General features: G+C 40.7%; 1 protein-coding gene across 3 annotated transcripts in view; it reads left to right on the top strand.

Annotated features, from left to right (window-relative positions):
- The window catches only part of TMEM132D (transmembrane protein 132D), a 228,325-nt gene that overhangs the window by 36,868 nt on the left and 167,525 nt on the right, over positions 1-23,932 (top strand). For 2 of the 3 annotated variants that reach the window (XM_032706180.1, XM_032706182.1), the window contains exon 2: positions 16,464-17,352. In XM_032706180.1, the coding sequence (XP_032562071.1) occupies positions 16,464-17,352 (889 nt within the window). Of the gene's footprint in view, positions 1-10,283; positions 10,332-16,463; positions 17,353-23,932 lie in introns of those variants that run through there. The other variant, XM_032706181.1, reaches the window with a different exon arrangement.

The following is a 23,932-nucleotide window of genomic DNA, read 5'->3' as shown; positions in this document are numbered from 1 at the left end:
CTTTTTAATTGTCTGTCACTTCAGAATTAATTGGGCAGCATTAGAACTCCTGTGGTCCAACATCTAAGCCATCTACTGCTGATACTGGAAGGTACACAGTGTTAACATTGCAGTTCTTACACCTGTCCTGATGAAGCTGAATATCTTCACAGTTCATATCAAAGCTTTAGCTAGTACCAAATGGACCACTTTTTTTTTTTTTTTTTTAATTTTCTGGCTGGTCTGATGGAACCATAGTAGACACAGCTGAAAATGATAATTATTTTAGCACTTAGGGTGGGATTTAGTGAGCTACAGCTGAAATCATTCTGCAAAGAAGAAACCATTCTTATTCTCTTCAAATGCTTGGAGAGCTGTTACTTCATCATGAGTAGTAGTCAAATACTTCCTCTGGTCTTCCTCTTAGCAAATTTAAGAGAATTTTTGGGTTTTACTTCTTTCCACCCCCCCTCCTAAGTAATGAGAAACTCGGGTGTCAATCAGCCTGCACACCAATTAAGCTAATTGGCAACATATTTGAAACACTCCCTAATTACAGCTGCAGGAAATTTTCAGAGAACAACCTTTCTGCAATTTTTCCTTCAATCAGAATATCAAAAGCAATAAACCCCCCCTCAACTCTTAACTGTGCCCTGGTAGGACCGTTGAGGTACTTTCAGAAGAATCTGGTAACGTGACTCCCTGACTTTCTGGTTGCTGTGGCTGCTCAGTGCTATTGGAGAGTGTCAGGGAGGAGATAAATGCTCTCAAAGAATTTTCTCAGAGGAAATTTTCCAATGAATAACTTTGGGCAGGTGGTGATGTCAGGAAAAGCACTACTGGAGCACATGGTATTCTGAGTACTGAGCAGCATAAAAGCTATAGAAGGCTCTCACAATCTAATTTAACCTAGAGCAGCCTTGGGGTTTTGCTAAGTCATACAATCAGCCAAACCATCCCCTGGTGTGGGTTCTAATTAAATACAGAGTTCCTCCCTCAGTCCTCCTTCATTTAAAGAGCAGCTCCTGGTACCTGGTGACCTCAGTGGTTGCAGCAGCTTTGAAAGAACGTGTTCTATAAAAAGATGAAAACCCTGTTTTGAAAGAAAGTAAGTTGTTAGGTTGGGTTTTTTTAAAAAATTTATTTGTTGTGGTTTAGTGGGGAGAGAAGAATTCTAACTATTTAAATTGAAACATTAATAATAACTGGTAATGTACTGCTTGCCATTGTAGAAAAGAGCTGAGCTACTCTGGTCTATGAATTAGACTGAGTTCATCTTTTATTTGGTTTTTCAGCCTCCGTGGGGGGAAAATAGGTGCATCTTTTATTTTAGTTTCATGTTCTCTGTGGATTGTTGCCTTTATGCATAACCCCTTTCTATCTAGCATTATTTCAACTGAACTGCCTTGACTTATTTTCAGTCTCCAAGTGCAGTTACCAGATCTGGTCTTCTCCCAAAGAAGTGATTTGTTGCCTTGTGACTGGAAGGGAATAAGGCTTAAGTAGGGATGTGCACATAGAGAGGAAGACAAGGACTTCTAACACTCCTGAAATGTCAGACCCTGACCTTTAAAAACACTGTAAGAAACCAGAGGGCATAAGCCCTAAGGGGTGTTTCTGCATGAACAAAGGTGGGTGTTGACTATTTTAGTCTCTGTGAGCAAGGGTGATGTGTTGCTGCCTTTGGTTATCCAGCCTGTGGAATTACACGTGTTCCTGAGCAGAGGTGATGCTCTGCTCCGTGGAGGAAAAGGGTTGGCTTTTGGCTAAGCAGGGAAACAACAGCCCTCAAAATAAAGACACAGGTGCTGTGCAGATAAACTCATGGAAATCTTTAGCCAACATGGGAGAGGAGGGGTTTGTTTCACACTGTATATGAAATGCTCACACAGAGCAGGGAGAGGAGAGTGCTGGTGGTGGTCTTCAGAATTAAGCTGAAGGTCCTGATGTGGCCACAATACAAGGTAATAGCAGATTTTAGGTGATTTAGGGGAGCAGCAGGTAGGAATATGCTAATAAAGCCACGGCTATACTCCAGGTATAAAACATTTACTTTTTAGTTTGTGTTGCAGTAATAACCAGACAGAATTTAGCCTTTTCTGCTGAGGAAGGAGCTGTGTGTGCAGGCAGCAGAGACATATCATCCTGAAAGCACCACCTGCATAACTTTTTTAGCACAGTCTCCTTGCACTGTTGGGTCTCATGGGGGGGGCTACGTGCACTTTATCTGATGAACCTTTTCATTGGGAAAATTTCTGTACAGTGGGATGAGATTCTTCCCCTGTTACAAGAATCTCCTCCCAAGGTATTACCAATGGATCTGATCTGTCTTCCTCCTTCAGGTGGAATGGACAGGTGTCAAAATTCCTTCAAACACGTGGAGCTCTTCACTTTCAGGGCCTATGAGATCAGTAATGCTGCCTGCTATTTATACAATTTAAAGCACTCAGGTCTTAAATTTTAGATGTGGCACCTCTGTGAACCATATGTAATTTGGGAGAACACTTTTAATATGTCATTTTAATGCTTTTGCTTTCCTTCACATTCAGTAGTTTGTCTTGGTTGATTTATTCCTGCATATTTCCTAAAGTGCCAGGCAGTAAATGTCTGGTGCTTTCTGTGATTTGTTTGATCAAGTCAAACCACTTTTCAGGGACCAGGAAAGGGGTCTAAAGTACTTGTAGGCTACATGCATAGATATGTAAAGAAGCTTATCTTAATTTGTAAAACAAGAGAAAGCAACACAAATTAGATTAAGTAATCGGTAATTTCCTGTTTGGTCTTAATTATATATTTGTTGCCTTCCAAATACAGGTTTAATCCTTATCTTTATGTAATAAAACAACAGTTGGTAGTGATTTGAGAATCACGATAAATAGGCATGGAAATATTTGCTCAACTGTTTATTCCATTTATCCAGTGACTTCATTGTTATCCAGGTAGGACAATGGGAGGGAGCTAGTATGTTCAAGAATAGCCATTCATAAGGAGCAGCCTTTATTAAGAATGTACTAGGTTAAAGAAAAAAAATCCAGTAGCTCTTATACATGTCAGTTTAGTAGAAAGGCTGTGGATTAAAATGGTGATGTAGAATAGGTTTCCTGAGAAAGTAATGTTCAAAAAGGAAGATAGAGTTTGAGAAGAAAGGTTGGAGGCTTTGAATTTTTTCCTTTTTAATTTTTAAAGGGTAACGTAATCCTTTCTTACGGTTTTATTACTGTTGTGGTTTTTTTTTTTCCTTCCCTTTTGTAGTGATGGGGTGCAGAAAGGTATTTCACTTTGGATTGACCTGAGGGAATTGTTTTTGGGTTTTGATTAGTTCAGCTGGGCAGCTGAAAAATCAGTTATTCACCCAGATATAGAGCAGAATATATGAAATGTGGCACCGGTTCAGTAAACCAGCCCTGCTGAACAAAATGCAGTGGCCAGTGCCTGTTCCAACTGGAACTTAAATCGGGTAATGCCTTTCTGCTGGTTTTCTGCTTGCAGACAAATCCTACCATCTGTCTTGTTCTACCTAGTAGATACTGCTCTTGATTCTGGAGACATTCAATTACAGAACTTCATCTTTTAATCTGTTACAAGCAGTGATGTGGAGCATCAGTCGATTATACAGTTGTAGAATCAGTTTGGTACAGACTTAATATACACAACTTGTTTGCTTGCAGTAGGATTTGTGATTAACTACTCACAAGTGGAGACACTAAATATGAATTAAGCAATTTCAAATGTGCATATGGATTCACATGTGTAAATATGCACTCAGACATTCATGAGGATAATTGTTTGGAATATGTGGAGAACCAGCCTTTAAGAGCTGGCTGGGGCAGGAACTTAAATTTTTGCTCTTTTGTTCTTCAGTTTTTGCTTTCTGCTTGGCAGAAATTATATCTGTAATTTGTTTTAATTGTGGGATAATTGTTTCTCAGCTTTCCATTGTGTGTTTTTCACCGGTGCTTCCGAAATCTCCTGTTCAAAGCTGCTCAGTGGGACCAGAATTCAAAACCATTCGTGTCCAAGTAGCAGGGATTTTTAAGTATCCAAGATAATTACAGGGTAGGGGAAAATAATCTTGAGCTCTCAGTGCTTCTTGTGCAGCTCCCCTGCAGTCCCTATGGCTGCTGAATTTCAAACATCCTCCACATTCTCCAGGAGGAACTTTTCCTGCAATTAAATCACCAGACTACTCAGCTCCATGTGTAATGGCATCCTCCTTGGGGAATTCTGACTGTGACACCCAGGTAAAACATTCCAATTTCTAGTCAGGCTTCAAGAGAACAAGGTATTTAGCTGAGGTAGATTTTCATATGACCTTTAGAAGCTGTGAGGAGATGTGAAACTGGCTCAAAATTGCCAGGATAGGCTCACAAAACAGTGCCAAAGAAAACATGGGAGACTGTCAGGCTGAAAACAAAGATTCTGGCTTATCTCTCTGGTTTGAGGTGTTTGTGGAGTGTTGAACACTGCAGGATCTCTATCAGCATCAGCTTATCTAGAAACCACTTTTAAATAGGTATGAGAGACAGAGAAAGAAAGAGGATGATTTGAAAAAGTAGAATAATTTTCTGAGTAAGATTTTGGAGATTTGCACGAGCCAAAAACTTTCCTTAGATTTAGCTAAATGAATACTGGGTAAGTTTGGGACTTGCTGGGATAGTGAAACAAAATAGGACAGGACTGTAAAATGAGAATGTCAATCCTCTTGACTCTGTCTATTATGCCTTTGAGACAGTTGATAGAATAGCATGTTGGTTTATTTCCAGAACAAGAACAGAAGGAATTGAAAAGATACAGGAATATGCTGGGTATCTGTAAAATATGTTTGTAAAGAGGCAAAATATTTCATTGCAAAATAAACTGTCAATTTGCAAACTGGCTTTGTTTCTAAAAAATAATAATTCACAGCCTGGTGGAGCAGTAAGTCAGACTTTCAAAGGTGTTTTAAGTCTGAAAAGATGCATGTGATGCATTATTGAATATTTACTTGACCTGGTTAGTGACTTGCAGTGAAATTCTACTCATGTCTTAAAGGTCTAAATACAGTTGAAAAGTAACTCCTAAGTAAATAAATCAGCACTTTCCAAGCACTCATAATCTGTTTTGCCTCTCTCACAGTGGAAAACCAAAGAATTAGTCTTTCTAAAAAGTTTGGGGGCTTGCTGTGCTCACCTGGCACTGCAGCAGTGTGGTTGCCTTGGCTGTGCCTGGGCTAAGGCAAAGGCAGGCAACAAGTTTTGTGTCTGTGATCAACCAAAGGCTTGAAGTGGATGCTTCCCACATGGGGATGCCTCCAGGAGCTGCCTGACAACCTGGAATGATCCAGCAGCCCCTGCCACCAGAGGGAATTGGGGCTCTGGTGTGTATCTCTGCTCTCAGCACCTCAGCCAGCCTCCTGCTGGGCCAGCACAATGTGCTAATTCACCAACAAATGAGCCAGGAAAAAGTAGATTATTTCTGCCAACCTAGACAAGCTGAGCCATCTCACCTGGAAGGAGAGATGACTGCCCAGTTTGGCCAGTGGGCACAGCATGATTTTGCGACTGGGAGGAAGCAAAGGAGGAATGAGAAGGGATGAGCCATTTAGCAGCAAGTTTTAGACTGGATAATCTCTTCTACTCAGTCGTGATTTGGGAGTGGATTATCATGGATGCTCCCGGGGATTATAAAGCAGCTGAGGTATTGCTGGCTGCATCCACAGCTGCCTTAGTTACCTCTGCAAAACTTTCTCTAGGAAAAGTACATATTCATTTTCCCTCTCTGGCATTTGGAGACAGACAGGACGCAGTGCCTGGTGCTGTCAGAGGTAGCTGAGCACCTGTGAGCCTGCCACAGTCCTGCCAGAAGTTTGATGCCATTCAGTGGTCAGAATAAGCCTCCTGAAAAACTGCCTGGTTAGTTATTCTGGTGTTTGGGTGCCCCCCCTTTTTTTTTTTTTTCCAGGCAAATTCTTTTTCTGAGACACCTGAGCTTCCTGCTCAGTTGACAAGAAGATGAAAAGGATGGGGAATGTGACAGGTTACCTTGTAGCAAAGGAAAAACTTCTTGCCAGGATGAAGAAAGACCTCGTGATTCAGAAGCTAATAAGAACATGTCAGGAAGGATCTTACTCATCTCCTTTAATGAGTATAGCCTTTGTATTTGGGGAAGGTTGGGGAGAAATCTTAGTGGCTGCTGACAGATTTGGACTGTACACATTATTTTAGAGCAGCTTTTCGGGACAGGAATTAAAACTTTGTTTCCTGAATCTTCTAAGCAGGAGGACCCTATAGATTGAGGACCCTATGGATTGAGGACACTACACATTCCCATGTGTACACAGTGTGTCTGTAACAGAGACCAGAGTGAAAGACAGAAATAAATACCCAAGAAGCAGTTAATGAGCTCTGGCTGTGTCCCATGTTACCAAAGGCAGATTCTTTCCTGTGTCTGTCCCTGTGCATATCTGTCTTCTGTGGTGCCCTGCAATTTCTAGATTTTTCAGGTGCAAAAAGTACCTGAGGAGGTACCCATTACTATCTTCGGTTCTGTCTGAGAACACACTCAGCTATTTTAAAGCTGTTCTTTCTTTAATGAATGTAAAATGGTTAGGTATTTAGTGAAATATTGCTGGGTTTATTGGCATTCCTGGAAATTTATTGCACACACCAGCATTATGATGTTATTTAAATAAGACTTAAAAAGATTTTCTTAATTTTATTTTTTTATCCTGTTAGTGAATGTAGCCATCGATGATCAATATTGTAATTGTTGCTTGTACAAATTCAGTATTAGGCACAGAGCCTGCAGCAAGATGTAGAGGCACGATATGGATTAAAAGATTTAAAATAAATTTAAAAAAAAAAAATACTCTGGAGGGGGAGAATGATCAGCCAGCAACCACAAACACTTCTGTGCTGCAGTTCCCAAGCCAGTGGAATTGGATTAGGGTGCACAGACGTGGCTTGTCTCATAAAAGGTCGGCAGCAGAAGCTGCTCTGTTCTTTTGCTGACTCGGGTGTTAATTTAATGCCCAGAATTCGCTTCTTCTCCCATCAATAATGGCCTGGTAGCAGAACTGCAGCCTGCACACAGTCCCTGGGATCCTTGCAGAAAATGAAGAGGGAATTTTGCAGGCATTTGAGGCAGAATCTGATCAACTTCTGATTGTCTGAATAGAGTCTGTTTAAGCAGTCTAAGGTTGTTCCATGCAGAGTCCTGTATTTCTGTCCCTATCATAAGGGATTTGACAATTGATGCTGGACTCTTGTCACTCTGCACTCCTCTGCTACCCAGCCTTATTGTTCTTTTCATTGTTTCCCAAACATGACTTAAACACTATTTCTGGTGTGATTAAGATATTCCTGGCAGGTGTTTCAGATTTTTAATTTTGTGAGGGTTTTTTGGCTTGTGTGTTTGATTTTTTTTTTTTTTGGTCTGTTTTTTAAATCTTTGAAAGCTTCATCATTTTTTTCTTTCCCTGTAAGTGGAGATATAATGGGGGGAGGACAGAAATAGAGACACAAACTATTGAAAGCCTCAAGTATTTCAGTATGTTGGACACAGAAGCTCTTGTCTCTTGGTTCTTTCATCGTTGGGGTGCCTCGAGCCTTAACTGGATTGCACCTGCCCTGGTGCTGCTTTCATTTAAGAGAGTGTCTCACCTTTTATAGTTCATGGAATAAATGCATCAAGATCTCAGGAAAGGCCAGGCAATGGTGTGTGTCAGGATGGCCTGGTGAGTTTAGTGCTGAAAGCTCCCAGCTCTTGCCCTAAGCAATGACACACTCGAGGGAGTGAAGCATCTCACCGTGGCTGGTGCCTTTTCCTCCCTGAATCACAAGCAGTTGATGGAGTGGGGACAGCCCTCTGTGGTTACTGATGTTCTGTGTCTGGAAGTGTCAGAAAAATTCCCCTGGTCACTCTTTCCCTATCCCCCAGTAGTTAAAGTGACTGTGGGCTTGGTTTGGGGTTTTTCTTGCTTTTCTTACCGTAAACTTTGTGGTGCCCCAATCACTGCTTTGCCCTTTCATGTTCAGGCTGACATCAGATCTTCTGTGAAAGTGTCACATCCTTTTATCTAAATACTTTTCTCTGTAATTATTACTTTGCTGCCTTTTCAGGTGGGAACTTGCCTTTGTTATATGATCTTTCTCTGATCATTTTTGTATCACTTGATAATATAAAGGGGTGTGTATGTTCCTCTGAGGCCCTTTTATTTAAATGATTTCTTTATCTGTCTGTCAATGTGAATAATAAAACAACTTCAGGATTGTTAATCTCTCTCCTAATGAATGATGAGGTGTCATCTGTCCTAACATCAACCATTAATTTACAAAAGCCTCTTCAAACTTCAGTAAAATGGGATATTCAAAGAAAATATTGTGTCATCAGACTGCAGTGCTGTTGTCAAAAAGATCTTATCTGACAGACAATCAGGCCCATTAAGGCAACTGGAATTCCTGGATTGATACAGCAAGTGGGAGTACAGTCTGTCTGTGAGTATCAAGGATGAGCATTTACAAACCCATCGAGTCAAATAACAGAGTTAAAGTATGAAAAGGGCTGGATGAGTATGTGACCTTTACTGATCCTTGGAGTCATGTATATAAGGTTATGCATGTCAAGACCAGATGCCTGCTCTCACTCCAGACGTGGAGGCATGGAAATCCTTTGATGTCATGCTTCAGCTTCCAGAATTGTCATTTAGGGCAGGCCACAAGGAGTTGCTGATGGGCAGGCTTGTGGAAATGATAAATTCATTTTGGTTTTAGTTTGTTGCCCTGCTTTTGAAGCATCAGATGGTGGCTCATGTTAAGGCTGAGGACTGTTTCTGTGGTGCCAGTTGCTTTCTCTGGTGGAGCAAGAGCTCCCCTTTCAGAAGACCTTTTCCTGAATGTAATTTATATATTTTTCTGTGAAATCAAACTTAGAGTTCTTGTGTGAAAGAGGTTGTGTGGAGAAATGATATAATCAGTTGTGGTCCAGAAGCATCCCATTGACAACACAAATAACATGGTCCAATCCCACTTTCTCTGGGATACAGTGACAGGAGGTACAAAGTCTGCCATCCAGGTTCACTCTTTAGGTAAAATCAGAAGCTTGTGCCAAAGTCCTTGAAACCCTTGAATGACAATTCTCTGAAGTGGGCCAAACAGTACACCACCGAAGATGGAGTGGATGACTTAATTTAGGATCACTCTGCAGATGTATTTCTTGTTTTCTGAGTCAGCATTGTATTTGGAGACTCTTCTGGGATGAATTTCATACATTTTCTTCCTTTCCCACTTGGGTCATGGAAACTTCTTTGTGGAGATAACAGATATTGTCTGATGGCCTAGAGGATTGCTCAGGAGGAGACATCCAGCAGGATTGTCAATGCAGAAGCAAAGGTGGTTCAGGTTCTTTGCTGGGCAAGCTCTAATGTTGCCTCTTCCAAAGGAGTCCAGACTCTGTTTCAGCAAATCAATAACTGACCTGTCTTTCTGATCAGACGTTCTCAGGAAGTTTAGGCATCTTGGCTCAGAGTACTTCTTCCTTTGCATGACTCAACACATAAAAATACTTTGTTTCTCACTGCAGTAGCAATGCTTGATAGTTTTCAGAAGAAGAATGGTTTGCAAGCGTGTAGTCCTCTTAGAAATGATGGTACAAATGATTTGTCTACATCTTTGTGAAGTTTAATTTGCTTCAATCAGCATCTGCTTTGTGACTGTTGCTTGATGTGTGTTGCACTCCTTACCAATGCTCCAATTTCTTTAAAATTCTCTTACAAGAAATGAGGAGTGGCCTTTTCACCAAGAAACTCTTCCTTGTAGTCTGCAGCCTTGATGTTCCAGCAATCTTTCCCTTGCCTTGTAACAAGCTTGGCACAGGCATGTAGAACTGGAATGAGAGTTGTAATAACTTGGGGGAGAAGGGGGAAGCTGGCAAGTTGGGAACAGCATTGCTCTCGGAGAAGAATGATAATTTCCCAAGGATGAAACTGTTCCAGGCAATGTTATAAAGTGAAGAAGGCAGAGCAGGCAGAAATGCTAATAAGGAGAGGACTTAAAAAGAAATTGGTGATTTTGGGGCTTGAAGCCATTGTTCTTTTTAATTTGTTATAGATAAATGGATGACTCGTGGGTGTTCCAGGGTTCTATTTTTGTTTTCCTGTTTGTGACACATCGATTCAGCCTCATCACCGTTCTCTTGGTACCTGCCCTTTGGAACGATGGTGTTTGCTACCAAAAGGATGAGAATTTTTTGGAAACTGTTCAGTAATGGTGTGACAGGAGGAAAGATTTAGGGTTCTTGCTGCAAATAGGCTGGATATTTTTATTTCTGTACTGGTGTGGAAGACAGGTGCTGATATTCCACTTCCAAGCAAGTAGGTGAAGAATAATGGGAAATCAGTGCTCCAGTGTGAATAGTGCCAGTAATGCATCAGCTGTTGTTTCAGTCTTGTGTTACACTGCTGTGTAGGGAATAATGTGATCATGGAACCCTTTTAAACATAATCATGTATTCATAAGGAAGTGCTCAGTTGTAAGCAATAGTTCATATTCAGGACAGAAGAACTTACCTCTTGAACTGTTCCTGTGAATTGTAAGCAGGAGTTCCACCATCAGGTTGTGTTTCTGTGCTAGAGATGGGATGGCTCAGCTTTGTCTTTCCTATTTGTGGCAAATATGTTCAACAAGCAGGTTTGGTTTTTCTTGGCTTATATGATAAAGTATAGAAGTCTGCAGGAGAATTTGGCTGATTTAGTCCTCAACACCCCCTTATATTTTCAGGTTTTATTAAAAAACCCCAATATTCTTTAAAAAGTTCATCTTGAATGCTGACTAGAGAGAGGAATTAGTGATTTATGTCTCGTTCCTAGCCCTGGATGTGTGCTGGCTTTGTGGCTTATGGAAAATCTTGCCACTATTTTGGCTTCAATTTCCAGTGCTTACAACCTTGTTTATTAACTTGAATTATAGATTCTTCGAAGCAAATACTGCTCCTTCTGATGAAGTCTTGATTTTGTTAAGGCTTCTGATTGCAGAATTAATAAAGATTTAATAATGTAATTATATTCCCCGAATCAATGCTAAAATGAGATGCTAACTAAAGCAGCGAGCTTGCCTGTCCAACTGGGTACTGAGTAATTCCATTTTGGGTGCATATAAGGTGGTATAACCTAACAAAACCTTCATCTTGCAGCTTCTGGTTCAATTTCTTGTCAGGGAACAACTCTGGGCACGCGGTTTTCAAGGTGGGATATCTGTGGGATAGACTCATTAAAATATTTTCCTGGCTGTGTGGCACTGCACAGATCAGGTGTGTGGCTGTGAAAAGGACTTCAAAGAAAACCCTCTGCAGCGAGACCCTGGGTGGGTTTGCAGGTTTTTGTTTGTTGTCCTCCAATTCCTCTGAGCTATCCGTGTTCTTCACAGCCCGTTGCACTGCACTGTCCCTGCAGTTCTCCCTCCCTTGGGAAGCTGTTGGGCACCTCTGCAGAGTGTAACCAATAACAACTTTATCTCTTCTCAACGAGCCAGAGGAGCAACTGCCACAAAGCCTCTGTTGCCTTTCTTTCTGTGCAGTCTGAGATCAAAACCTCCCATCACTTTGTCACTGTGTCAATAGAGCTGCTGTCAGTAAAACACAGGACTTAATCAGGAGTTTGAAAATGCAATGCTGCTTGTTTTAAGGGAATTAAAGCTGCCATGAGTCTGGCAAAAGAAGGAACACAGTAAGTCATCCAGGGATTTTTATGCATGTTTAAGGGTTGTGGAGGATGCTTGACTCTAAAGAAAAAACATGACAAGCAACCAACAAACTGTATAAAATGGAAATGATCCTGCTCAGATGTTCATGTAACAGTCTAAATTGACTCTGTCCATCCTAAGTGACACAAACTGGCAGAGCAGATCATCCCTCTGTTGAGAACTGACTGAACTGCACCAGGGGAAGGGCTTCACCCTGTAGCTTAGCTTTAAACTGCCTCACCTTTGAGCATCAATGGATTCAGCCACTTAACCAGGCTAAGACAGAAATGTCTTAATTTTACAAAAGTGAGCACCAAGTTTTATTGGAACAGATAACTCCTGTGACATCGCTTTCCAGTCTGAAAATACGTCACATTACCAGATTTTTCTTTCTAGACATTTTGGTTAAAATAATTCCAATTCATAACAAAGAGTAGAAATGTTCAGAAGATTCAAGGAGAGCAGCTGAAGCTAACTAAAAAGGTAAAATTACTGGCCTGAGTGAAAAGAACCACTTATCTCAATCCCCAAGACACAGCAACAAATTCATCTATTGCATTACCAGCCTGAGCTTGCAGCTGGTAAGGCAATTTTCCTAAGTTCTTCCCTTCAATATACAAGAAAAAGGCAATTTTTTTTTTTAATAGTAGAATTATATAATTGTTTGGAAGAGTTTTCTGTCTCATGAATGCTGGATGATTGTAGATTGAACAGTTTTAAAAATAAAGTAACTGCTAGGGCTGAAATCCCAAGGATCTGGTAATATAGAATGAAGTTAGTGGTCTGGCAGATTTGTTCAATCTTCTGAAGCCATGGTCAATAACTTTGCAGTAAAACTGAGCTATGAAGAGTGTTTTTGTCACTGACTGAGAGCTGCTGCTAGAGACATAAAGGTAGAAGATTTTTAGCCAGGCTGCAGTACAAAATTAATAGCTTAATGAAGAAAGCAGTGTGAGTTTCTGGAAGGCAAATGCAGCAAGTTTATAATGTCATGTTCAGGGATTTATCATATGCAGAAGCTTTGGCTGTGCAGGAGGAGACTGAATATGCTGCCTCTTTCTCAGATATTTTTAAATTTACTGATCTACAAATACTTTGCTTCTTCCATCAATGACAAGTATTTTTTAAACAGCATCAGTCAGAGGCAGATATACTAAGGAGGGAGAAAAGAAAACCATCCTGTTACAACATCTCTTCCCAGGTGGCCACTGACTGAAATCCTCAATAAACTATTTCACAGCATGAGGGGTCGAATACAGTCATAGTTGTAACGGATTGAGAAATAATAGCTCCTGGCACAAGCACAGCATCAAAATTAGATTTTATTGGTTTCCCTCACAGCACTGGGGATCATCTCTTGAAACCAGAATGCTGTAACACCCTCTGCAGTCGCAGTGGATTGTCTTCACCAGATCTCAGGCTTCAGCAGAGCTCTGAGGCATCACTTGCTGTGGTCCCCTGGAAGAGTCTGGGTTTCCCTCTGCAGTGTCTCACCTTAAGATAAACTGTTCTTACAGCTCACACAGCTAATTGACTCAAAGTTGAGTGGATCTCTGTGGATCAGGGGTATCTATGTGTGTATGGACAGATTAAACTCCTCAAGGTTTGTTTAATCTGGTAATTAAATTTTTTTCTTGCCCTGTGCACTCTGCTGTACCTCCACACACAGAACTGGGTAATGCCCTGCAATGTTGCACTTAGTTATTCTGCTGCCAAGTTCCCCATATAGACAAGCCTTCAGATAAATTGCAGTTCTTGAGTTTAACTGTTTATTTTGTTTCCTTAGCAGCATTTCAGTTACCCATCCTTTGTTTTGTTTATAAACAATATATATATACGATTTTTTTGTATATAAACTGAGAGAATCACTGTGTGATTCTTGTTTTACTTGTTCAGGTGGGTTGTTCCAGAGCAATTTTGCTGCTGCTGGTGGAATAGATATAATGTGATACTTAGGTTAGATTATATGACTTAAATCTTTAAAACACCACTTTTATGCTGGGTCTCACTCAGAAACACACAAAATTGTAATCTTCTGCAATTCTGCCTTTGTAACAACATGCATAATTTTTACAAAAATAGTCGTGGTTGTAATTAAGGGTGCTGATAGTTGTTTTTGTTTTTAATTTCCTATCCTTCAGAATCCTCAATAAACTTTCACGGTCAAAATCCAGATGGTACTGCAGAGCTCAGTGTTGTTTTTGAGGATTTTTTTTTTTTTTCTGTTTGTACTGATTATAACTCTCCCCAGATAAAAGTGTAAAATTGTTTGAATTTTTGGCCTTTGGCTGTTTGGAAAGCTGCTGTCAGCTCCCAGCACAAGCCTGTTCATATTCAGCACATGTTCCCAGCTTGCTGGTAGAGAGAAGTTCAACAGTGAGCAGACCAGTTTGCCATTGCCTAGAAATTTAAAAATCTATGGTCCCTACTCTAGCTGGTGAGATTGTTTCCTTATTTTAACAGGCAGTTCACCTTCTCTCTTTTTTTTTTTTTTCATTTGTGTTGCTCTCCTATTCCAAAGAGTCATTGATTTACAAACTCTAAGGAGCATTTTCCTGTGGAGATGGGGACTATAGAGGGAAGGTTTTTAATCCCTTAGATAATTAAGCACTAAAATAAATGATTAAAAAATTATGAGGCGAAACACTCTGTTAATTTTAATACAAAAATAAAGTACCTCTCCCTGTGGAATGCAAGGGAGGGAGCTGCAGTCAAAATAAGGGACATAAAAAATTGAATACCCTGAGTTTCCCCCCCCCCTCTAAGTTGCTTCCTTGATGCCTCACTGTGTTTAATGGTGCTTTGCCAAGATGTTGGGAGGAGTACAAAATGAGTGTGGAATTTATAAATGGGACATTAGACGGAGGAAGGATGGAATGGGCCGGGTGATTTGAGGAGTAAAACAGCAGAACAGATTTTGCCTCAGGGCTGGAGGGGAGAGATGCAGCCCTGCAAATCTGAGCACCAGCAAAGCCATTTAGAGTTGGTGGAAATCTTTGTTGGGGGATTATCTAGAACAAGGTCTTTAAAAACTTCATTTGCTCTCAGTGAGTGTCTAGTGAAAGAGTGGGAGCTGAATGCTGAAAAGATTGAGGCTAAAATGGTGGGTTTTGCATGCAAAGAAGCTCTGTAATTTACTCTTTATTAAAAATGAGCAGGGTGGGACTTGGGTGTGACTTCCTCTAAATTCAAGCAAGATTCAAGATGAATTTTCCACCTCTAGGGATCACAGCCCTTCAACCTTTTACTGCTGTTGCAATTTAGTCTCATACGTTGATGTGCTGGGGCTGTTTTCCTGATTCTGCAGATGGAATTTATTTCCAGTTCTAGATGGGGTTTGGTTGACATTAATTAAACTTTTTTAAAAGCAAGGTTTCATTTTAATTGTTTATCAGAAGAGGAATGTCACCTTTTCAAGAGGGTTGTAGGTTTTCAGAGGGTTTTAGGAACTAACAATACCTTCCCACGGGATTTGAGGATAACAAGGCTCCTCTACCCTGTTTGAGGATTTGCAGTGAATTGCAGTGTCTAAATGATATACTCCTGGTTAGGATTAACTGACATCAGTTTAGGCCACCACAGCACTTGAATGAGCAAATAAGTATTTAGGTCAGATGCCAAGCAACAAAAATAAAGACTAATAAAGCATTTGTGAACTCGAGCTTGAGAAAGTGGGTTGACTTGGAATACCATCTGTGGTAAGCCTGTGTCACTTCTGTGAATAAGGGTAAGGATTTGAATTTGCCATGGGGGAAAAAAAGGCAATTTATTTCACAATTAGGGCTGTAGATGTAAGCACGAAGGTCAGATGTTCAAACAGGAAAGGTGATACTGTATTTGCATCTGTATTTTTTAGCAGGATATGTCTTTGCTCTTTGGGACTGACAGTTCCTGGAAAGGTTCAGAGCTTTTTCTTTAGCATGATAATCTGCCTCAGGTAATGGCTCGATGGCACAGTTAAAAGAGATATCTTGCAGTACAGGAGGCTCAGTGTCATTGAAAATGTTCTTTCAATGTGCAGTGATGTACAGCCTACAGATAATGCAGTTGTATTAAGGAACAATGCAGGGTTAGACAACAACAGTGGCTTGAATCCTGATAGTTATTTACAGGAAAGAAACCTCTTTTCATAGATGAAGTGAAATGGAAGGGACTATAAATTGGATGCTAATAAAGCTCTTTTTGAAATCCTCTACTACCATAGTGCTGTGAAGGAGCTGTTGTGTAAATGGTTATTGTGCTAACTGTTTTTAAAGTGAAATTCAGCCTTGTGCAGGAAACGGCTTAAAGTCCATGTATTGCTTGAGGGTGCTGAAAGGGAGGCTGAAGTGAACTCTGAGTGGTCCATTTCCAGCATTTGATGTAAAATCATTGCATTGGTTTCCTGTCCAGGTGGAGCTTGCTCTAATGATCAATTTTTTTTAGATGTGCCTGTGCAGTGATCTGGTGTTGCAGATGCTGACTGGGTAGTTTTGTTCTCCAATAATAAATGTATATTGCAAGTGAAGGTGTGACCTTTGGCTTGTGTAAACCTACACAAGCTGCTTCTTTTAATCCAGCTGTCATGTAGAACATACCATAAACCAATGTTTCCCAAGCTGACTAGATAAATCATCATCTACCCAGGCTACTTCTGCATGGACTGATGATGCTTGCTATTGCCACTCATCCCAACTGCAGCACTGTCGAGCCCCTCGGTAGGGTCAGTGAGGTTATATCACAGTATGACTTGAAGATCTGATCTTTTAAACTCTCCTTTCCTTTCAACAGTGACTGAGAGTCGAGGGATCCTGGAGAGTATACAGAGATTTTCTTTACTGCCGACTTACTTGCCTGTGACCTATCGTATCCACAACGCGGATGTTTCCTTCTTTCTTAAGGAAGCCAACCAGGATATTATGAGGAACTCTAGCCTGCAGTCCCGAGTGGAATCCTTTCTGATCTACAAATCCAAGAGTCCACCTGTGCTAAATGCCAGCTACGGACCTTTTTCCACTGAGCAAGTAGTGCCCCAGGACTTAATGTTGTCTTCAAATCCGTTCGGATCCACCAACAAGTTCTCCTTTAACTGGAAACTTCAGGCCTTCATCATGAGCAACAAAATCTACCCCAGCAAGCCCAAGGTGCAGGTGCTGTTCTACATCGTGGGCAGGGACTGGGATGACTACAGCACCACGGAGCGCCTGCCCTGCCTGCGGGTGTTCGCCTTCCGAGAGACGCGGGAGGTGCGAGGCAGCTGCAGGCTCCAAGGGGACCTGGGGCTCTGTGTGGCGGAGCTGGAGCTCCTGCCCAGCTGGTTCAACCCCCCCACGGTCGTCGCCGGCAGGAAGAAACAAACGGATAAGTCCGAAGGGAGCCCCGTGGAGCTTTACTATTCCATCCAACCGGGAGATGAGAAAGGGGAGTGCACCAAGGAGGATGTAAGGAAAAGTAACGGGATCCGATCGGGGCGCAACGACGTCGATGAGTCAGGACCTCCCTTGCAGAGGATTGGAAGTGTTTTCCTTTACCAGACACGTGCTGCCCCTTCTTTAAATGAAATGAGATTGGATAATAATATTGTCATCCAGTATGCACCAAAGACTGTCAAGCGAGGGGACATTTTGACTTTCCTTGTATCTGTTGCTAAAAACTCAACAGAAGATCAGTTCACGCTGAGGTAAGGCTGTTTTGTGTTTCTTTGGTACCTTATTTTTTGTTTCTCTCCTCTTGGCTTGGGAAGTCACTTTCTCTGTATAAATTGTCTAACAGTCCATCAGTTGCTGCTCTCCAGAAATTGTGTTGCAGTTGGTTGATTCAACATCTCTTACATTGTTCAGTCTAGTGTTGTATGAATTATCGAAGATGTGATCTCTTGGAGCGAGAAAGGCCTTTTCCTGAAGTTGTCCTTTGAGGAGTACTTACAAAGATTGAAATGGTAGAGCTGGAACATATCTATGCACTAATAGGAGATAACATTTAAAACCGCCAGAGCTGGAGTTTGCAGTTCTCGTAATCTCTCATTGAACTCATGTTAAGATTACTAAAACTTAAATCTGCCAAAGTATTTATAGGAAATGAGCAAGAATTAGGCATCTAAGTAGGATTCATGTGCTTAAACATTTCTCTCCAACTTGTTGTAAGCCTGGTGCTGTTTTATAGAATGTTGGAGGTTCCTAAGTATTGTTGATCTACCAAAACCATTTCTGAAAATGAAAAAGTACCTGAGGGGGTGTGGTTGGCTTTTGATGTAACAAGTGCTGCATTGATTCCCTTCGTTCTTTCCGAGTATTGAGGTGTTATAGAGGAGGAAGCTCCCTGGAACCACCAATATAATACAAGAAAGAACTGCCAAGGCTGGGCTGTGTCAGAGTGAGAGCAGATGTGTTTTGCATGTCCAGTTGTCTTTTCAAGTTTGCCACTCTGTTCCAGCACTATGAATGAGGGCTGTGTGGCAGACGTGTGGAAAACCCGTGCGTGTAATGATGGTTTTGTTGTTTTATCCCTTCGCAGCGACGTCACCTCTTTTTGAACTGGTGGCAAATGTCATGCTCTGGCTTCTGAGGATAAGACTGATTTGGTTTGGGTGTTTGTCCTAGAAGTGACCATTGGTGCCAAAGGTCTCAAAACAAACCTCCAAAAAGCAGGTGCATCGTAGGAGGGGGCAGTGAACTCCCCACTTGCACAGATACCACAGATGTGCCACAGCCAACAGCTCAGCTGAGCACTAGAGATGATTGGAGCTGTCACCTTAGAAATCATACTCTATTATGGCTTGAGATGACACACACTCTCCTTTTTCTGGTGGTTATACATCTAAAACTCCAAAAATCCCTGGTGAATTCACCTAGGTACGATTCAGGGCTCAGTTACTGGAGTGGCACAAAGCTGTCCATGCAACGTTGTTGAAGGTGGATGTTTACCTTGGACTGGAGTAGGGACTAACTCAGATTTAACTCCAATGACTCCAGGGCTCAAGCTGGTGATTTGTTTTCTCCTCCCCAAGGGAGATTTGAGGGGGATTTTTGGAGGAGGTGGATTGCCATAAAATCAGGTCATTTTTCCTTTGCGAGTGTGTGATACGTAAACAGAATAACCACAGCACTTAGTTTGCTGACTCAAGGACAATTATTCCCTTTTCATCTGATAGAGGACAAACATCAGGAGGAAATCTTCTCTCCTTACCACATCAGTTTGTCATTTTCTGAGTCAATCTACCTCAGATTTAAGTTGTTTCCTGAGTGACTAATTTCAAGACAGACAATCAGAGTTTCTCATTGCAAGCATTCAGGGATGGCTTTATCTGTCTCTATACTAATGATTTTAAAGGGATATCACATCAGGCATGCATGGAAACTTCTGCTCTATATGAAAATTGGTTTAAATATAAACATTAAAAGCCTTTTTTATCTAAAAGATAATGAAGGTAAAAGCTGCTCATTGTTTTACTCTGTAAATGTAGAGACTTAGAAATCTCACTTCAAAGCATCTATATTCCACGAGCTGTAATCCATTAGAAGTGGAGCTACTTATAACCATGATAATTGTATTACATGTAGGTTTATAAAATTTTCAAAAACCTTGCTTTGTTTCAATTAGGATGAAACTGAACACCTGAACTTTTAAAGGAATGCTTCTAAAATGAATTTTCTGGAGCAAAAAGGAAAAGAGGTGTTTGAATTTTAGCTTTTTATTTCGAGATCTAAGGCATCATGAAACAAAACAAAAAAGCTAAAAATAGATAGCAAATATCAGTTCAAAATGAAAAGTGTGGCATTCTTGTCTTCAGTAACATCAGTTTGCTGTTACCTTCTAAAAACAAACTTCTGTAACAGCTTGTGTTACTCATGCTGCTTTCATGAGTTTTGATTTCTCTTGACCTGCTTTTCTAACAGTACCTGGTTTTCAGACTATAATCTGCTGCAATATCAGAGTAGTTATAACATCTGTTTAACTGTTCTTCTAAAGCACCATTGCCTGTCTTTGATCTACTTAGAGTGTGTCTAAGCTTTTTTTTTTTTGGTGGGTTTTTTTGGTCAGAATTGTAGTATCTGTGTTCTGCATCCATCCCTCCATGACATGTTCTACATCTATCTGGTCTCTTCTCAGTCTGATCTTCTCTCTGATAAAGGAAAGGGTCCCTTCCCCCTTCTCCCATTATAATGCTTTTATGAGAAAAAAAAAGTTGCGTTAATTTTTATTTTGACACAGTCCCTTATTTTTAGAAGTTTTACCTTGAGTGGCAGCAAGACTTGGAACTGTATTCATAAAGTGAGGCCAAGGGCTGCTGGCAAAATGCTTTTACCATTGCTTTTGCTCCAGTGGACTGGAAATTATGGCTTGAACAGATGGAAAATATAGGATATACAGGTCAAAAAGGAAGAAACAGACATGCAAAACAGCCAAAAGTAAAAAATTACTCATCACTACTGAATATTTTGTGTTTCAGAACTATTATGCTCAAACGTTGTCCCCTTTCTAATAGGAAATTGTCTTCAAGGGGAGCCTTCCAGACACTGCTAAGTACTAAAATATATAGGGAGAGGTGCCTTTGGTTTTATCTCCTGCTGCTGTTCTGTGCAATGGAAGATTCAGAGTAGTGAACATGAAACTGGTGGACTGCTTTTAACTCTGTGAAAGGGCCAAGGTCTAGGGTGTTCTTTTTAATCATCTAGAGAGATTAAAAATGTTTGTCTTGATTCTCTGTGGGTGTGAGAGTCAGAGGAAGGGAAGGAGGCAAAATGTAAATGATGGATAAATATGGAACCCTGTAAGCACCAGGCTGCGAGCTTAGACAGGGGCACTGAGCCTTAGGAAGCTCATTTCTCAGCTTCATTCACACACTTGTGCCCTGTTTTGGTCTTGGCCAAGTCACTTAATCTCTCTGAAGCCATTTTATCACCACTAATATCAACAATTATTTGATGATGACATGCTGTATACAAGCAACAGGCAATTAAGTCTTCCCAGAGAAGCAGTATTAAATGTCTTTATAAACAGGTGATCGAATGTCCTGTGCCTTTATCCTGTTTGAATGGGAATTAATTATTGGCTGTATTGTTTGTAACTGGCCCCGTGGGAGGGTTGTGTTCACAACCTTTTTTTAAAGGTTTAAAAATTTAAAGCCTCCAAGCTCTGGTGTTATGCAGTTAAACAATTCCTGGTTTGCACCCAGCTGGTCATGAACACTGTGCTGTGTCACAGACATTGCAATCAATATTTGTGGGGATGCCACCGTTTCCTAAACTTAGGAACACGAGTTTTCTGAATCTGCAGTGTAGATCCAGCTCTCTTTTATTAGCATGTTTTTGTTGGGCCTAAAAAATGCAACCTTTTTAGTTTAAAAGTATCAACAGGGTTGATACTTTCTGCTTGCAACCTTTTAAATTTGTTTTCCTATTTCTGGAGGTGAATCAGCAAAGAAATTATAGAGGCAGCATTGCCTTGGGCTGCTGAGTGTCAGGAGTAGATAAATTCATGACTGAAAAAAACAGGTGGGTTTTTTTAAGTTATTCAATTTATAATTATACTTAGTGAATCCTGCATTCTAAATTATATGAAGTTATTACCCTTAATACCTTAAATGAAGTTCTGACAGCAACTGATGATTATAGATCCCCTTGTTTCCCAAATCTGATTTTGGAATTGGGATGCCAGAGTTCACCAGGACATTGGGAAATGTGCCTTTCTGTCGCATCCATCTCTTTTCTCATGATGCTGTGGACTCTGCCAGCAGCTGAGAAGTTGGCACCAGTGCCACTGAGGGCAGCACAAAGTGTCCTGGTGGGATGATCCTACGTCCCAGGAGTGCATTCTTGTTTAATTTTGAGCTGCAGTGCAGTTTGTGTTGCTGTTCTTGCGTGTCCTTCTCTCTAAGGCTTAGCAGCTGAAGGCAGAGCTGTATCCTTGGATTATCTGGTGGAGCCCAACTCCACTTAAATGTTTTCTTTAGCTGTTGCTGCTGAGTGAGTAGCTACTGGAAAATCTTTTCATTTGGAGGAAATCCAATTTAGCCTCACTAGCAGTAAGAAGTGTCCTGATTTCCTGCTGTTAAGTTGGTATTAAGTTGTGCTATCCTATAGCACAACTATATAGTTTGGGGTTTCACTGTCAAATTCTATCAAGAGATTCCTGGAGAAAAGAAGTAAAAAAAATATGAAATACCATTTTTCTAAGGAAATGACAGAAGGTTGTAATAGAAACTTGTAAACCTCTGATATTGTGAGAAAGTTGAGTTTTTGTATAAACTCCATCTGTGTTATTTCTGCATTTGTAAACCCAAGTTGGGGGTTGGACATATGTAGGTGCCATTTCTATAAACCACTGAGAGGGTTTGTGGTCTCTCTGTGGTATCTTCAGTGTCTTCTTTCTAATGCTAATTGTGAAACTGTGGTACTGAATAAGCAGTTCTTATTGATAATTGGGAAATTTTTTCCTAAAAGGCCTCAAGAGTTTGTTACATGAACTTCTCTTATTTGCTGTTTTATCTAACAATTGATCAATATTAATCCAGCAAACATGAAAAGGGCTGCATGAATACATGAGGGGAGCAGAGCTGAGATCATTAGCACTCAATTTATACAGCAAGAAAATTTGAACAAGACTGGCATTTTATCAAATTGCTTGTGTGCTCTTCTAGTGCTGAGCTAAATCAAATCTCATTCTTAGTGCTGAACTAAATCATATTTTAGAAGTAGAAACCATCAGGGAATAAGTGGTGATCAGGGAGGTGACCAGCCACGTCAAACTCTGTGTAATGAGATGGGCTTTTCTCTAGGCCTTAGATTATGTGAGTATTTCATGGTATCCAAACCCTGAATTTGTACCTCTTCTAACAGATTGAAAAGAATCAAATTGTACATTTTTCACTTCTTCCTTCTGTAGCTTTGGATCTGTCAGTTAAACATCCCCTTCCACATTTTGGTTTAAACAACTTCTAAAGTCCTCTCATAACTGACTTCCCCCCCCCCCCCTTCCTTTTCTAACTGATCTTGTGGCCTTCTTTAGGCAATTTAAAACCAGGGAGAGAAGAGGAATTAAAAACAACTAAAACCTCTCTGATTCTTTCGAATAAAAGCCTCTAAATGTCAACTGTTTCACTGCTCAGTCTCGCTGTAAAACCGAATTTAGTCTTTTTCTCTTGGTTCTTTGTGCTTGCGAAGAACAGGGCAGGGAATTTGCAATTTTCCATTAATGGTTATTTCTTCAGTTTAAAAAAGGTCTCAGGTGACTGAGCTGGTTGTCTGACTGATGGTGCCAGGTCATGATCTTGTTCAGCAGTAAAGCAAAAGGCTGGACTGAAAACCCACAGCCCCTTCCCAAACATTGGCTCCCCAGGTTGGGTTGTTTTCCCTTTTTTGGAGCCTTTACTATAATCTCTTCACCAAGAGATGGTACCACAGGCAAAAGAAGTTTCTTTTGGCAATATGACCTTAATAGATCTGGAAGTCTATATCCAATTATAGCAAATTTAGCATTCATGTCTCTAATGTTAGAGTCTGGATATGACTCTTGATTTTTAGAAGGCATAAAAAAATGTGCATGTGAGGCACTTTCAGGAGATCTGATCTTTCTTGCTTCTCTCCCTTGCCAAGTTTGGCAAAATGTCTTTGGAAAAGTGTAAGGAATGACCAAAAGAGAGCTTCTGGTGCTAAGGGGATGTTAATCTTAGAACCTGCCCAAATCGTCAGAGGGAAAAGATAAAAGAATACAGCACTCTCAGGGTTTTGGGGTTGTTGTTTTGGTTTTTTTTAATAGACTAGAGGCAAAGTGGGTGTTTAGGAAAGGTAACTGTGCCTGACACTATTCAATGGCACCTTGAGATTTTAAACAGCAAGCTCACAGAACCCTCAAGGTTCCCAGACCTTGCAGCTTGATGTGGCCTTTAACAAGGTGAATCTCTCTGAATGGTCTCCTGGGCTGTTTTCAGTGCCATCACCCAGATCAAGTGGTACACTGAAGTAAGCAGCAGTCACATACTGGCACATAGGAAGATGAGCCTTGTGTCTTTATTGTTTCATCACAATAAATGTTATTTCCTAATATAAGCTTGGACAGTGGTGGCCTTTCTGCAGCAGTGCTGAGGTGAAATCACACCTCTGTTAAGGGCTGGTGAAAGGTTTCACGAGCAGACTGTTGGGGTTTTTTTCTGCCTGTTCAGCATACTGTACAAGCATGAATTAACTTTCATAGCCTGTTTATGAGGTAGTCAAGCAAATATAATTTTCTCCATCTTATGATGGGAAAATAGCTCTCCTGCA

The sequence above is a fragment of the Chiroxiphia lanceolata genome, chromosome 18 (assembly GCF_009829145.1).
Source record: "Chiroxiphia lanceolata isolate bChiLan1 chromosome 18, bChiLan1.pri, whole genome shotgun sequence".
Taxonomy (NCBI): Eukaryota; Metazoa; Chordata; class Aves; order Passeriformes; family Pipridae; genus Chiroxiphia; species Chiroxiphia lanceolata.
The sequence above is the reverse complement of the archived record's forward strand: the minus strand, read 5'-3'. Positions and strand labels throughout refer to the sequence as shown.